The 17902-nt window shown below is 35.9% G+C and overlaps 1 protein-coding gene across 1 annotated transcript; it reads right to left on the reverse strand.

The window, feature by feature from the left end:
- Positions 1 to 55: 55 nt before the first annotated feature.
- LOC117926295 (endoglucanase 25) lies at positions 56 to 4891 on the reverse strand. The gene is made up of 6 exons (XM_034845382.1): positions 4137 to 4891; positions 3167 to 3477; positions 2309 to 2770; positions 1198 to 1333; positions 925 to 1097; positions 56 to 806 (listed from the first exon to the last, which is right to left on the reverse strand). The coding sequence occupies exons 1-6, from the start codon at positions 4513 to 4515 to the stop codon at positions 405 to 407; spliced, it is 1863 nt and encodes a 620-aa protein (XP_034701273.1). The 5' UTR covers positions 4516 to 4891; the 3' UTR covers positions 56 to 404.
- Positions 4892 to 17902: the final 13011 nt, after the last annotated feature.

A 17902-nucleotide genomic window follows, 5' to 3' on the forward strand; every position in this document is an offset into this window, starting at 1 on the left:
ACTCCCTAGACACGTACACTTAACAGTGAAAGAAGTAAAAGAGAAAAAAACTCCATCCATTACATCGTAGCTGTTAGGCATTAAGTGGAAATTATTGTCCAGTGAATTCAAACTGTTCAAATTCTAATGTTTCAAAGAATACATGATTGTTTTCATACATACAATGTATATCACCATTTCCAAACAAAGAGACATCCCGTGATACTTGATTATGATTTCTAATCCCTGCAAGTATGCCCTAATGCAGTCATGCTTCACAGAGTGTCTCCATCCTCTTCCACAACTTTGCATTACATTTTCCTTCGAGGTGATTCAAAATCCAAAAACCATACTCCCAACAAAATTATCTAACCACAAGCCACACCGCATACTTTATAGGAAAGGACGATATTCAGTGTGGTATCTCATGGTTTCCAAGGTGCGGGAGGGGGTGGTGGAGTGGGAAACATTGGTGGAACAGCAGAGAATATAGTGTTCTTGTCGATTCCAGTTGTCTTGTCACCTGACAGAGCCACAAGTGCAGCTACTAAACCTGCATTTCCTGCAAGCGTAGGCTCTGTGTAGTTGTAATTAGTACGGACATCATGGAAACCATCATGCTTGTCTGGCCCAGCAACCATGGCCCCTACGAGTGTATTTGGATTTGGCTTCGAAGAGTCTCTCCATTTCCATCCTCCTTTACAATTATATTTGATTTTGTTCTTAGGGATAGATGCACCTCTATGGTGGACATGTCTTGGATAATGATTGCCAAAACCTGCAATATAGCTCATCTTTCGAGGATTTTTGCCGAGGATGTAATCAATCTGCCAGAAGGTCAGAGATATGAAAATTTTAAGTGACCTTGTTGGTTCCAACAATATTTATTACTACATGAGCGGATGTTCCCTCTCAACTTTAATTGAGGAATCAGATATCACATACCTGGGTCTTGGCAAATTCACGCAGGACTTCAGTTGAATAGAAATTAGGTCCACAATACCATCCAGGGGTGTCAGCAGCTTCAAGATAATCACTGTACAGGGTAGCCAGGAAGGCAGCATTGACAATGTATTGAAGTGGTTGTGGCCTTCCATGGTTTAATTGGATCAAGCCTCCTGCAAGGGGTACCCGAAACATTACATTAAGTTTTTGTGTTAAACTTGGGCAACCCATCCCCACCAAACTGTAAGGTAGACGAAATATTAGCTGGGGTACCTTTTGTTCTGTTAAAGCTTGTGAAAATCGGTAGGTATGAGCACATAATTATGCTGGTCTGATTGTGAAATGTCCTCAGAATTTCTTCATATGGATACCCAGGGCTCAAGAACAATCTCAAACGGCTTAGGAGCACCTAATTAAGAAAAAAACATAAAGCATATCAGCAATGAACCAGCCATGATATCTCCAGGAAACTTCTGAGTTTTTGACTCTTGCAATCAATAATTCCAATTTTATTTGATCAACATGCAAATGTGAATGTCTTAAGCACTGCTCACAGGTGTTAGAGAAGCCTAACAATTTGGTAAGCATTCATGTTTGGCCCCAAAGCTGCATGGACTAATACAATCATCAAAGGAGAACTGTTGGAAACAAACCACATATCAACTTCAGAGACAAATATCAAGAAGCACACATTGAAACAAGCTGAGAAGTTTGATACCATTAACATTAGGCAAATGTTAAGACTTCCAAAATAAAAACGGAACGCCAAACTAAATAATACCTTCAGTTCTTGCCAAATTTATCTAAATGGAAACTATTAAAAGATAAGAGTAACAAATCAACTGCCAAAACTTGCTACTCAATTTAAAACTATGATTTCCACTTCAAATATTATAAGTGAAAACGAGACCAGTTTGGCAGCCATGACAGTTGTGTTATGCCATCATTTTGAGAGGTGAATTACCCAGAGACGATCCCTTTCATAAATGGTCCAACACATAAAATGGATGCCCAGTAGTATAATGAAGTCCTGGATCTGCTATGTACTACCAAAATTGATAATTTAAGGTAGAGCCATGTCCTAGAACTTGCTGACAGTTTGTTCGCATAGGCTCAACTTTGCCCAACCTTTAGTATGATATCATACAAGCAATAAACAAATAAGTTGATGCCAATGTTAAGAACTAGGTAAAATTTTGGGTTGACTAATGATGGCAATCCAGGATTTAGAATGCCAAGAGGACCTTACATGGTTGAACCACTAAACTGAAAAATTGTACAACATAAACACTGACACTGAGTTAATTTGCCAGGAAACAACAACTAAAGCACACAAAAACTGACCAAGTCCTTAAAAAAATAAAAACTAGCTCTACTAACTTACTTGAGCACCAGCAAGCTTGTTGTCCCAGCTAAGTATACCATAATCTGGGCCTCCCCAGAAAGCACCGGCATGCTTGGCCAGACCAGGTGTAGTAGCAAGCTGAAGATAGGAGTTGTTCCCAGTGGCATAGTACAGCCAGGCTCCGCCCCAGACAAACTCATCCCAGTAACTAGATGAATTATAGAAAATTGCAGCATCTGAACCACCGTTGCTATACCTGCCTCGCTGCTCCCTAGAAAACTTAAAGAGAGTTCTAGCACCATGGACAAGTTTCTGTGAGTAGGCCTTGTTGTCCTTGAAAACAATGGATGCAGCAGCTAACGCTGCAGCCATCTCTGCAGCAAGATCTGAGCAGCCACCACATTCTGTTACAGGACGTTTATAATCAATGTCCTCAGGGCGCATCCAACAATAATGGTCATTGGGAGTTGTACTCCCCCCGGAAGTATCTCCTACTCCAACCTGTCAAAAAGAGGAGGAACTGTGTACATCAGAATACAATTGCATAATCTAACTGACTGAGCATTTTCAGAAGATCCAAAGCTAAAACATTAGCAATAGTTTGACAACAAATTACACAACAGGGAGGGAGCATGTTTAGCTAAAAAGATAATGTATCATAATAGCCAAGACTGACTGCAGACTGGTCCTTAAATATTTTAAAATTGGAAAATCCGAGCAACAAACAGAAGGGACATTTGGTTGCAGCAAAGTTAAAAATTAATTAGACTATAGCAAAACTGAGACACTTACAATGTTGAAAAATGGATATATCCTGGAAGACTAAAAGGAAACAAAAAACAACAAGCTATCTTCATGTAGCTAACTAAATTGGCTAAACCACAGGTATAAATTTACCTGTGCAACCATCCTGTCTATGGTATCAGCAGAAGAATTGAAAGTTTTGAGAAAGTAATCAGTTCCCCACTTGATTATCTCTTTGACATGGTTGAGCTCCCCAGCAGCCTCATACTTTGCACTGTATTCGATCACACTCCAACTCAACATGGTCATGGAAAAGGACATAGGGAAGTTGAACTTAATTGCATCTCCAGCATCATAGTAGCCGCCCACCAGATCTTTATAAAAACTCCCAGTCTCCGACTTCCCATCATTCATACCCGAGTTACCCCTCCAGGAAACATTATTATGCTTTGGGAGTTTTCCAGCTGCAAATAAAAGAAAGAAAGGAACGCAAAGGTGAGTAGACAAGATGAGTGAAATGGAAGGAAAATGAAAGGGGAAGAAAATAGGAAGGAAAAAGAGAAAAAGAATAAAATATAGATTCAAAGTTAATCGATGAAAATAATAAGACAAGATCAATTTATGGTCAGTAAAGCAAAGAACCCAAATCAATTTTTTTGTAATTTAGTAGACATAAGGAAGAAATTTGACTACTTATGTGATCATCCAATTATAGATCTCTATTCTGGGTGAGAGATTTTTTTGCCTTTACTTTCTTCTAATTTGCAAAATGACTGAGACCCGCTTCCAACCATTTCAGCAGAATTTCCCAGAAGAGAAATAACATCAGTCTCTAATATTTTATTATTATTATTATTGACTTTTTAGAAATAACGAATCCAATAAAAATTGTAAAAACTAATTGATTTGTTTTAGATAATTCTATAAAAGATCCTAGATGTATCACTGGGTTCACTGGCTGATATGTTTGCCATCAACGCTGAAAATAAGAGAAAAGAATTATTGTGAAAGAATGTGGATCAGATCTGGAAAGCAGTGATTGTAGATCTGGAAATCAAATAATGGAAAATTTAAAAAGAAAAAAGAGAAAAAAGAGAGAGAGAGAGAGAGAGAAGAGACATACAACGCTGGGCGTTGAAGAACATAAGGGCCTTGTGGAGGGCGAGGGTGTAGTTATCAGGAGGAGCGTGAGGGTGGTGATGACGCGGCACGGTCTTGACGATGAGGGTAATGAAACCGGCGAGGAAGCCAGCCACCAGAATAGATCCGACCGTCCAGACGAAGATCTTACGGCTGACAATGATGCAACCCAGATCCACATACTTTTTCTTCTTCTGCTCTCCAGGTCCCAACAGCCAGCTCTGCTGTGTCTCGTCCAGTGGCCGTGAAAGTGCCGCTCTGTCGAAGTCCTGAAGGTTCCTGCTCCGGTCGTCGTCTGTGGCCGAATCCGCTGCGTTTATTTCCAGCGGACCTCCCCATGGATCCCTCCCGTACATGCTCATATACTCAGATTCCCTCCTTGAACCGATTCACCAGCCCAATTTCAAAATTAGAACACAGATTTCACCTTCTTCACCCTCTTCAACACCGCCACCACCACGGACGCACAGAAGCAGCAAAACCCAGATTGTTATATGAAAAAGGAAAGAGATTCTTCCCCCTCACTCCGCCTTCTGCCTATGTATAAACCCCAGAACAAAAAAACAATCAGCAATGCCAGAAGATTTGAACCCAGTCCTCTGCAGAGGGAAATGGGATTAAAATTCTAGAGTGGAGTGGTAATATTATCGAGCTGGGCCTCAACGGTGGTGGTGGTGGTGGTGGTAGCAGCACAGCAGCAAGTGCTCATAATGTACTGCCTAATAATATGATGATCCTGTGGCTGTGGGTGGGGTGGCTTTGAACTGACTGCAGGATGCTTTTCAATTATTATTATTATTATTATTTTAGTTTGTCCATTTATTAAAATTAGGTTCCTGACACCGACGAGTCCACTAATCGACAAAGACAGTCTGTCTAACACTAACACATACATTATCTATCTCTTTTCCTCTTTATTGACCACCTTGCTTGCTTGACACTGCAACTTTTTTTTCCTTTCCGTGGCGAGAATCCAACACCCTATATTGGCATAAATCTTCTTTTACGTTTACATTACATGAATAAATAAATAAATAATGCATAAGTAAATCCATTCTTCCTTTTTCTTAAGTGCTCAATTTCTATCCCTCTATATGTATTTTTTTTCCAATCCAAATATTTTTATTTGAAGCATTTTGTTAGTAACAACTTTATTATTTGAACCACTTTTATGGGAGGATTCGTATTTTTTTACCATTTTTTTTAAATATAAAAAATGGTTGCATATACTGTGTATTTGAAAATGCTTTTACAATTTATAAATTAAAATTTTAAATGTAAATGATAAATTTTTGTCATTTGTGTAAGAATCTTTTTGTTTGATAGTATCCAAAAAAAGTAATTTTTGAAAAAAAAAAACAACAATGAATTATTTGAGGATAATTTTTTTTCAGTTTTAAAAATTTATTAAATATTTAATATTTTAAAGAATTGGTAAGAAAATGTTGGGTGTTGATGAATGATAAGTAACAACAACATAGTATTTATTTATTTATTTATTTAGAGGTGGAGATGGCGATGGCGATCCGTGAACAAATGGAAGGAGATATTACTACATAGTACATAGAATCTACCAGATGTCGGTGTACCAATAAGGCACGCGGTTTTGTTTACATTTCAACCACTCCGTCCCCACCCCCACGACATCTCAACACTCCTAAGTCTAATATGCCTCAACCTAACGTTGGCTTGCCGACACTCTAAGCTTTCCATTATTGCTGTTCACTTTTTTTTTTCAAATATATGCATATATTCCTTTCTGAATTTTCTGGGCGCCGTTCCTTTGGACTCATGGGACTCAGACGCTTATACTCGCCAGTAGGCTCTTGTAAACGTCATGGATAACTGGCACTTAAATCTTCCCCTCCAAACTCGTTTTATAATTTTGCTCATATATATTATTAAAAAATGGATCAATCAAAATCTTGTTACGATTCAATTTTACTTCCAGTTATTCTATACCAATGACTTAGATTTCACCATGTATTTTTAATGGTCTCAATTACATCTTTAATATGGGTACCATTCATTACCTATAAATATATGCTAGTTAGAGATTTTGAAGGAATATGGTATAATGATCAAAAGGGAATTTCAAAAGTGTTCATCAATGATTTCTCTAAAAGATTCATTTCTAAAAATCCAATGATAAATTATGACCCATTTGATACTTTTAGTCCTCGCATCTCATAAGAAGAAAAAGAGTTAATTAAAGAAGTCACAAAAAAAGAAATTTGTGCAACTCCTTCACAAATCAATAGTATGAAAGCGTTTGGGGCTTATGGTCTCCAAGCTAGTTTTTATAAAAATATTGGAAAATATGTTTCTAAAATGGTCAAAGCTTTCTTTTTCAATGGACATATGCTCAAAGAGATAATAAGATTTTTGTCACATTGATTCCTAAATCTGATAACTTGGAGTCTTTAAATCATTTTAGACCTATTAGCTTATGCAATGTCTATTATAAAATCATAGCTAAAATTTTGGGTAATAGGATAAAACCTCTCCTAAACAAAATTGTATCTCCTTTGTAAGGTGCATTTGCCCGAGAAGACTTATTACTGATAATGTTTTTCTAGCCCATGAAATCGTGCATTTGTTTAAAAAGAAAAAAGGCAAATCAAGATATATGACGATTAAACTTGATATGGAAAAAGCCTATATTAGGCTTGAATGGGATTTTATTAGGGTAATTCTTTCCAAAATAGGCTTTCACCCGAAATGGATTGAATGGGTTATGGAAAGCATTTCCACAATGTCTTACTCAATCTTGATTAATCGTATTCTGGAAGGAAAAATTCAACCTTCAAGAGGTATTAGATAGGGAGACCCTTTATCTCCTTATATTTTCATTATATGTACAGAATATTTGGGGAGAGAGTTAGTAAAAGAAACGAAGAACCCTATAAATCATCTAGGAATCTCAACTCATCGAAATGGACCTAAAATTCCCTCCCTTATGTTTGCATATGAATATATCATCTTAACTAAAGCTTCTCAAAATGCTTGTTCTAATGTTAATAGAATTTTGAATGGTTTTTGTGCCATGTTAAGGCAACTTGTGAATTTTCATAAATCCTCAATCCAGATTTCTAGTAATATTCAAGGGGTAATATGGAAGAGACTTGGGGAAGCTCTAAGCATTCCTATTTCTAATGACATTAGCAAGTATCTTGGTTATCCAATAATTCAAGGTAGAGTTAAAAGAGACATTTTTTATAAAGTAATTCTCAAATCTCAAAAAAAGCTTACATCTTAGAAAGCTCGGTTCCTTTCAAGAGCTTGTAAAATAGTCCTAATAAAGGCCAATTTGGCTAGCTCACCTCTTCATGTTATGAATTGTATCAAACTTACAAAGAGAAATAATGAAGATTTAGATAGAATCAACAAAAACTTCTTATGGTTACCAAATGTAGGGTCTAACGAGTTTAAAGGTTTTCCTTTGGTAGCCTGGGATGAGGTTTGTAGACCTAAATCTAAAGGAGGATTAGAAATTAGGAATAATGAAGATGTTAATAAAACTACAATTACTAAGCTAGGGTGGAGAATCCTTACGAATACTAATAGCATTTGGGCTAGGATCATGAGAGAAAAATATATTAAAAATAACAATTTCTTTTTTATCCCAAAAAAGAAAGGAGATTCCATTGTTTGGAAGGAAGTAATTAACCATAGAAAATATATTGGAGCTGGGCTAATATGGTGCATAGGAGATGAGAGGAAAGTCTACTTTTGGACGAATTACTGGGTTTACATGTCATCACTTATTTCTTTTGTGGATGAAAACCACTTACATTGCATCAATTGGGATGCCAAAGTGTAAGACTTTATAAATCAGGATTCCTAATAGTGGAATTTACAGTCCATTTCCTCAATCCTCCCCCGAAATGTTCTAACAAACATTAAAGCTATCCTAAATCCTTCATCTCCCTTATGTGATAGGATTATTTGGGGATTCTCTCAAGATGGTAAGTTCACTCTCAAGTCAGCTACTTAGGCTATGAGAAAGCCTTTGATGCACCCTATAAGTAGTATGAGTAAACCCTCAATTTTGTCCTTTTAGCACATGTCTTTAAGTTCACTTCCAGTGCTCCATAGTAGTTCATTGGTGACCCATTGTTACTCATACTACTTATATTTTTTGAGCCACTTTGGAGACTTTGGTTAAGAGGTTTATCTAGCTCCACATTATGACCTTGACTACCCTTCAAGTTTAGACTAGGCTTCACTTAGGTGCACTTTAGGTTAGATTTAGTTAGGCCCACCTAGTCTTACCATTGGCCCGTATAGGTATACTTTAAGCCCATTTAGACACTTTAGGTCCGTCTAGGTTTACTTAGGCCCATTTAGACACCTTCACTTAGCTCATTAGACATTTTTAATGTAACTTGTACGGTTGCATGACCCATTTATCTCATTTACTTATTTATTTATTTTTATTTTTATTATTATTATTAATCACTTTTATTTCATCATTTATTATATTTATTTATTTTAATTTATTTTCATTGTTATTAATCACTTTTATTTATTTAGTTATTTTTTTTCTTTTTTATTTATTTGTTCATTATCTTGTTATTTATCTATTATTATTATTATTTTTATCGTTTATTTATTCATTTTTATTATTTATTTATTTATTTATTTGATTTAATAATTTGAAGTTTTATAGGAAAATATACCAATGGAGAAGTTTTTGGAAAATGTAGGACTTTTATGTGATATGCATGGATTCATTTTTTTAAATTAAAAAAAAAAAGACTTTTCTAGTGAATGAGATAGAATTTGGAGAGAGGAAGACTCCTCACGCAGAAGCATTGCCAATGGCTACAAAAAGCATGAGCAGATGGGTTTTTGAGGAGGCTAAGAAAGATAAAAAGGAGACATAGCAAGAGAGATTGCAAGGAGATATAGCAGGAGATAAAAGCAAAGAGATATAGAAGAGGTAGAGGAAGAGAGGGGTGTAGGGACCCCTCCCCTTGATGACACGTGACACACATTTCCTGATAACACGTGGCACACATTTTCATCTGGATTGCCCCCATTCGGATTTTCCCAAAAATACACGTGGCGCGCTTCTCCTATCCGGACGCCCTCTAGGAGAGGCACATGACACTCACAAACATAACATCCGGACAATTGCCACATCGCATCCGGACGACCGACATATACTATCCGGATATGTTTGTCCAGATCATTGACTGAAGTAAGCAAGTCTTGCACGTCATCACAACAGCCTGCCATGGCTCACGTTCCACCACCTGCAGAGTGAAAGGACAGGAATGAAGTGACGACAAGTCACTTCCCACGATCTCTGACAGTCACGGCTCCTCCCACGATCTCTGTCAGCCGCCCGTAGGGTGATGATGATCCTGCCACCACCTAGTGGCATCATGACAAACCAAAATATCTCCCTACCATTAAAGAGGGAAACAGAGCTTCTGGTACTATATATATATGAACCTTCGCACAAAGAGGAAGGTAAGCTTGCTATACCTAGTAAAAGACCAACTGATTTATCTCTCTTACCATGGCTGACAAAACCATTGGAGGGTGTGTTCGGACACCCTGTCCGGACGCCTTTTGCAGGAACGATTGAACCAGAAATCTATATTGGTTGAGATCGTGCGTCCACCCATTTGGCAACTACGTGGATCACCAAGGACGCGAGGCCTCAACAAGGGGGGTACTGGCAACACGCATTGAGAATAGGGGAAGAAATGAAGAATTTTTCATTGCTTTAGGTGAGAAGAAAAAGAACTCGTGCCCACAGGTTTTTTTTTTTTTTAAGGATTTCAAAAAAGAACCATAGCTGGAAGTCAAGCGAGTTAAGTCAAAGTTGTCGGGTAGTTTCTTGTTATTTTTTTTTGTCTTCCCATTTACATTCGATCCTCCATTGTTCTCTAGCCATTTTTGAACATTCAATCTTTGTTATTTGGTGTAGACGCTAAGGGCCACGATTGGTTCTATTGAGATTGGTTGGTTGTTTGTTTATTTGCTCTGATTTTTTTTTTTTTTTTTCTTGGACTTTCATTCTTTTCAATGTCATTGACTTCATCTGAGAACAATATGCATTTGGGTCTGTCTTTAAATTTGATGATAGAAATTCTGCCCTGTTTATGTTAAAAATATGTTTTGAATCATTCCCTCGTTTTAGCCCGTGGATCTGCCCTTGAAATGAGACTATTTATGTTCATTTTCTGCTCATCCTTCCCTTGGAAATTTTTAATGTTTTCATCTATGCTTTCTGCTCCTTCTTTCGCACGGTGTTGGAGTCCTTGTCTATGTGTTTGACCATGTATTGGGGAATGACGGAAGTGTTGATATGAGGGATGAAGTGTGCAGCAATCTCACTCAAATATTGGATAGTTGATTCCAAGATATTGTAGTGAACTGGAGAAAACTAGAGGTAGCATTCCATTGGCATCATATTTGACTTCTTTAACCCCATAGGATTCAATGGCCCATATAGAGTCACAACTCCTGGAGTTGTCTGTAAGCATAGTTAAATGGGTTAAAGCCGAGCTAATATATTCCCATGCTTTCGAGAGATCATGTTATAATTGGCCAACACATTGTTGAAGACAGTAAGATTTGATGTGAAGAAAGTAATTCATGTTGGGTTTTTCTTTGAAGAAATAGACCCTCCCCCACTCATTTTAAGAAAGCTTCTGTAAATGGTAATGATTCTTATCTCACAAACAACCAATTGTTGTGAAGACTGAGATGCTTGGTGACTCGGAGCCTTTTATTAATTTTTATGGTTACACTTACATGCAATCCAGCAACATGCCTTCACTACTACAAAAATAGAAAATTATGACGCTTTAATCCTTGGCGCTTTCATAAGGTATCATTATATTGGGATATACAATGGCGTTTTTCAAAAGGGTCATTTTTTATTGTAGTTTTTTTTATTTCATGGCGCTTATTTAAAGTATCATTGTCTGATGTGGCCTTTATATAAGAATAACTAGTTATGTCATGACACTTTATAGCAGTGTCATAGCTTTAATCCTTGGCGCTTTCATAAAGTATCATTATATTGGGATATACAATGGCGTTTTTCTAAAGGGGTCATTTTTTATAGTAGTTTTTTTTTATTTCATGGCACTTATTTAAAGTATCATTGTCTGATAAGGCCTTTAATTATAAGAATAACTAGTTATGTCATGACACTTTATAAAAGTGTCATAGTTGTGATATTTCATGGAGTGACATTAAATAATATATATATATATATATATATATATATATATATATATATATATATATGTTTTGAATATATATTAATTAAAAGTTTTTCCCTTTCTACGTACGAGTGCACGCCAAACATTCTCTCCACCATTTCAGAACTGAAGAAACCCCGAAACCCTATAGCTCTCACTAAGTCCACCACATCAGTTGCCAAAATCCATTCCCCTTGCAAAGTCTACCACTAAAATGCCCTAATCCGTTGGAATGGCCATGTCTAACTTTCATGCATGGGAGGTTACCATTGTGAAAATCAACTACAGAGCATCATAGTTAAGGTAAATCTCTTTCTCAACTAATGTTATTTTCCTCATACTTGAATAGATTAGTTCAAATAAAGACAAATGGAAGGGTTTTCATTGTTCCAAATATATGATATTATTGTTTGATAGATGGGGAAATTAATTTGGGAGGACAAAATCAGGGAAATGGTATCCCGAAAAAATACAGAGCATTTTGTTCTTGTTGTTGTATAATAGTGTAAATAACTAAATGGTTGGTGTAAATAACATCTATAGAAGTAGTATGCCTGGTGCGTTGCAAGTTGTGGTAGGTTGTTCCAGCTTCTCTTTTCAGTTGTGGTGGGAAGTGCCACCATGTTTTTGCCTTGTGTAGTGATAAGGAGATGCAGCAGCCAGCATGGTGATCGGGATGGAGGTTAGGGGAGGTGCAGCCTCTGCTGTCTGTAGGTAGGTATGGACGTGCCGTGTTCGTCTACCCTGTTTTTGCCTTGTGTAGTGATAAGGAGATGCAGCAGCGAGCATGGTGATCAGGATGGAGGTTAGGGGAGGTGCAGCCTCTGCCGTCTGTAGGTAGGTATGGACGTGTCGTGTTCGTACACCAATGAAAAGACAAGTGAGGCTGCAGCAGTTGAGAAAGCTGCTGGGGGATTTTTTAAATGGGATTGAGAGGGGAACAACTGGAAAAAATGACGTGTTTGGAAGAGACATGTTTTAAAAATTTCTCTGGTGGGCTTGGGTTTGATTCTTAGTTTGTTGGGCAGTCAAGGGTTGAGGCACCAGGTCCAAAATATATGGGCTTGGCTTAGTGGAAACAGGCTGTAGACTTTCCACAATTTAAATTTTACTTTAAGATGTAGGAATTTGGACTGGGTTTGGTATGTTCTTTTGGATGTGGCTAGATTTGGGCCCATTCGGCTGAAGGTAACTATGGCTTAATGCAAGCCTGCGATTGGCCCGTTTGGTCCACCTCGTCCCTCCTACAGAATCATGAACGATGACTGATGACTAGAGAGGCAAGACTTGTACAGTCTGGACGTATCAATACAGGATGACTGCGCTTTCTTAGGTTCTCTATCACCTATCATCAATTCTTTGCTTTCCATTTCAAGAGTTTGGTTCCTCCTATTATCATTGGTCAACCTGTTATAAGCACCATGATGTTCTTTTCTAGCTTACTAGCATTTTTTTTGACATTCGGAACTGAGTTAACCTTTCATTCTTCTCATCTCTCTCTTACTTGTGCTGCTCTCTTCCGCACTGCCATGATGTTTTCTGGTTCCCTCTCCTTGGCTTCATTGTCATCAGTATTGTTGCCCGATGCTTTGCAGGCCCTTGCCTTGATCAAGGGCAGCTAAGTGGGTGCAAGCTGAGATCACGCTCACCAAAATTGTCTTATCAAGCTTTATTTATCCTAGCTGCATCTCATGGAACAATGCCAAAGTCTCTGAGAATCAGTCATGTTGGGCATAACCCGATATCACTGCACTCTAACACAATATCCTTCTCTGGCATGACATCAAACAATGCCCTGGCCTTTTCGACTGACCCACATTTCATGTACCCAGATATCATGGAGTTCCAAGATATCTAGTCCAAGTTGTGGCTTCCATTGAACAATTTTTCTGCATCCATTATTTCCCCGCTACCAGAATACATATGAATCAAAGCATTTTGAAGGTTCACATAAGATTCAATCCCTATTCTTATGACTAATCCATGGATCATCTTCCCTATCTTAACAATGGACAAGTGAGTGCATGCAGAAAGAACACTAACCACCATAACCTCATCCAACCTCATTCCATTAGCATTCATCTCAATAAACATAACCAGAGCCTCTTCATACATCCCATTTTGCTCATAACCCGAAATCAATGCACTCTAAGAAACCATATCTTTTTCATCCATTTCATTAAACAACTTCCATGCCTCCATCACTTGCCCCATCTTCCCAAGCAACACAATCATTGAATTGGAAGCAATTATGTTCCTTTCTGGCATCTGATCAAATATCAACCTCGCCTCCTCCACATCCCATTTCTGAACATACCCCTCCAATATCAAATTTGTGATAGGATCCTAAGTCTATGAAAAATTATTTTAATTTCCTTAAATTTATTCTATAAGAACCCTTGAATGATAAAAGTCTTCCTTATTGGATAAAAACTTCTTAGATTTTTTTTTTTTCCAATTTCTAGAACTTTCCTTATTAAACTAATCTTCAATTAGAATAATAGATATAAACTTAGGAAATGATATATAATTATGGAAAAAGATCTAAATTATGAGAAATCAAAATACAAAATTATTAAAATTCCAATTTCTTACTAAGGATGAGGAGATAGCCAAAAGTTACATAAGGTTTTGCCATAGATTGAAAATAAGTAGTTTACAATGCTTCAAGAATACTCCAAATTACAATCTTTTTAAAAAATATATGGTAGTTGAATATTTTTAAACTTTCAAAAATATAGTATCTTTTAAAAATAAGATTAATTTCATTCACCTTTAAGTTTTTAGCTAAATATATCTAATCTTCATTAGTTTGAAATTTTATCAAACATATTTACTATTCTTTTTATTTATTTTTTTCGGTGAACTCTACTCTCACTCAAAGTAAGAAAGGTATTTAATGAATTTTAAACCAATAAAGGCCATTATATTTAGTCAAATCTTGACGGGAAATTAATAAAATTAACCCTTTCAAAATATTACTCAAAATATGGTAATGGAATATTTCCAAACTTGTATAATTTGTGTGGATTGAAATAGAATATTGCTTTTAAAATACAATTTCTAACTTTCTATTTTAAAAACAAAAAATAGTAAAATATTTTGTATAAGAGTTGTAACTATTTTCTATTTTCAAAACAAAAAATAAGAAGTGAAAAAAAAAATGAATATTAGCCTAATTTAAAAATTTACATTCATTACTTTTTAGAGAAAAAAAAAAAACTTTAATGTAGTGTAACTATATATACTTTGTATACATAACGAATCAAAACGAAGGTATAGGATCATAGGTATTATTATTAGATGGTATAACTTGTTGGAAAAATCAAAGGGTGGAATTGTTGGATGCTGAAGACCTAGCCTGTAACGTTTTTTTTCACTATATGGTACAACCTAGCCAAGATGATTACAATATTGTTAAGCCACCTTAATTTAGACCAGGCTTTTCTATCTCATTCATTTAAGTTCTACCCATCTTGCAGTCATCTTTCAAAAAATAAGGACTTGACCCGGGTTAGACAGTGTGGTTCACGGTTCACCCACCATTAGGTCATCACCAAAAGTCAGAATCTCAAATGAAAAGAGGCACAAGGAAGAATCTTCTTAGCTTTCTCACCATGCATACATTTTATTTTATAGGAGTATTAATTACCATTTTAAAAAAATTAATAACTAAAATAGTTTGATTTTAATAATTTTATAAATTTTTAAAAATATCTAACCATTGTTGCACGTGTGAAAATCTTTTTTTCTTATTTATATGTCTTTTTTTCTTAGTTTATTTTCTTATTTTAATTTATTTATTATTTATTTGTTAATATCTACTAATGGATTTATGTTATTTATTATTTGTTTTGCATATACATATTTTAAGGGACAGTGAGCTACATTGGACTGTGAGAGGTGTGTGATGCAAGACTTGAGACAAAGACAAACTAAGGAAGGTACATTATTTTTCCTTATACAAGCCAACATATTTTAATTATAATGCCAGTTTTACTTTGGGTGGTTAGAAGAATATAATGGAGGCGTTATTTTAAATTTTGTTTAAATCTTATTGAGTACCTGAATTCTACAAGTTATTCCCCAGCTTAGTTTGATACTAAGGCCCAAATTTTGACCCAAGGCTATGACATAGACTGGTGTGACTTGATTCGCAAATCATGGCCATACGTATGCTTTCTTAAAATAATCTTGTTTAATGGTTAATGGATAACATGAAATATACCAATAATTATGGAACATCTTTAGGGGTTTTATAATTATTAGATTATTCAATAAGTAATTGCGTTTTACTTTTAATCACACATGCATGCATGAAACCTTAGAGTTCCCATTCAACTATCATTGTAAGATAAAAAGTTTCTCTTATTACATACTAAAGACATTTAAGTTGTCAAAGGTGAAAAAGGTTTTATCCAAGCCACTTTCAAGTTGACAACTTTTAAATTGTCTAGAATGTGATAAAGATATTTTTTTTGCAATGATGCTTGAATTGTCCGATTGGACAGTGTAGGAAAACATAATATCTATGAAGTTGATTGCTTGTGCTTAATTCACTTTTTAGAAATTTTGGTAGTCTTTAATTTCCTCTTGTTCTCTGGGTGCATATTTGAATAAGGTCACATATTATACCTTGTTCATTTTGTGTACTTAGAGAACTATGGAGAAATGCTGCCAAAATTTCTTCAAAATGAAATTGAGTATATTGGTAGTTAACACATAGGGATTATGTATTCCTACATGGGATAGGAACTACTATCCGATTTTGGATGTTGGACATGTTAAAAGGCATAAAAACATGCATCAAAAGGTTCTATTGTCATATTGTTAATCATTTTATTTTTTTTTTAGGATGGGGTTCAAATTTTTTATTGCATCTGAATCCTAATTGTTTGTCCATAGATAATTAAAAAGAAATTTTGGATGTCACAAATGAGAAACTAAAAGTTTTGAGTGTTTTCTAAAGGTAACGTTTCTAAGTCTTTTCCATTTCCATTGTTTGCTTATGTTTGCTATATAGGAATTGAGTTCACCTATTATAGGCAAATGAATCGTTCCTGGATGTCAAAAGATAGAAGATCAAAAGACTATGAGGATGAGGTTGAAAATTTTATTTCATTTGCAATTCAAAATTCTGCACATCAAAACTCCATCAAATGCCTATGTCTACAGTGTGGAAATTTGATATTCAATACTCCTCAAAAGATTAGAGAACACCTATTCTTTTATGGAATTGACCAAAGTTACCATACTTGGTTTTGGCATGGGGAGGCAGCTCTAAGTAGTGGACCCCCAACTACAAGGGCTGAATGTTTTGATAGAATTCATATTGGTAATGTGGATCATACAGTAGAAATGGTTGAAGCTGCACAAGATGATTGTAAGGCTAATCCAAAATTATTTGAAAGGTTGCTTGAAGATGCTGAAAAACCTTTGTATCCCAATTGCAAAAACTTCACCAAATTATCTGCTTTAGTTAAATTATACAATCTGAAAGGAAGATATGGGTGGTCTGATAAAAGCTTCTCTGAGCTATTAAGCTTACTTGGTGATATGTTGCCTATCAACAATGAGTTGCCATTGTCAATGTATGAAGCAAAAAAAACATTGAATGCATTGGGAATGGAATATGAAAAAATACATGCATGTCCCAATGATTGCATACTTTTTAGGAATGAGTTAAAAGATGCATCTTCATGTCCTACATGTGGAGCTTCAAGGTGGAAGGTGAATAGAAGAGGAACCAAAAAGAGTAAAGGAGTTCCTGCTAAAGTGATGTGGTATTTTCCACCTATCCCACGATTTAAAAGAATGTTTCAGTCCTCAAAAATCGCAAAAGACCTCATATGGCATGCACAAGGTGGAAAATTTGATGGAAAAATGAGTCATCCATCCGACTCGCCATCATGGAAGGTGATTGACCATAGATGGCCTTATTTTTCTACAGAACCTAGAAACCTTAGACTTGCCATTTCAGTAGATGGCATAAATCCCCATAGTTCCTTGAGTAGCAGGTATAGTTGTTGGCCAGTTGTCATGATCACTTATAATCTTCCACCGTGGTTGTGCATGAAGAGAAAATTTATGATGTTATCTTTGTTAATATCGGGTCCACAACAACCTGGCAATGACATAGATATCTATTTAGCACCATTGATTGAGGACCTTAAAACCTTGTGGGAGACAGAGGTTGAAGCTTATGATGCATATCAAAGAGAGGTCTTTACATTAAGGGTTGTTCTATTATGGACAATAAATGACTTTCCTGCATATGGAAACTTATCTGGTTGCACAGTCAAAGGATATTTTGCTTGTCCAATATGTCGATCGGAAACCTATTCACATAGGTTGAAGCATGGGAGAAAGAACTCATTTACAGGCCACAGACGTTTTCTTCCATGCAATCATCCTTTTAGAAAACATAAAAAGACATTCAATGGTGAGCAGGAGTTTCGATCACCTCCACAACCATTAAGTGGAGAGGAAATATTATTAAAAATGAATGCCATTTGTAATT

Source organism: Vitis riparia, chromosome 12 (genome assembly GCF_004353265.1).
Source record: "Vitis riparia cultivar Riparia Gloire de Montpellier isolate 1030 chromosome 12, EGFV_Vit.rip_1.0, whole genome shotgun sequence".
NCBI classification, from domain to species: domain Eukaryota; kingdom Viridiplantae; phylum Streptophyta; class Magnoliopsida; order Vitales; family Vitaceae; genus Vitis; species Vitis riparia.

Coding starts and splice junctions, on each gene's coding strand:
- LOC117926295 (XM_034845382.1), bottom strand. CDS start 4,515: ATGAGCATGTACGGGAGGGATCCATGGGGAGGTCCGCTGGAAATAAAC. Junction 2,771..3,166: donor TAGACAGGATGGTTGCACAG/GTAAATTTATAC, acceptor TCTTTTTGACAG/GTTGGAGTAGGAGATACTTC. Junction 807..924: donor GTGAATTTGCCAAGACCCAG/GTATGTGATATC, acceptor ACCTTCTGGCAG/ATTGATTACATCCTCGGCAA.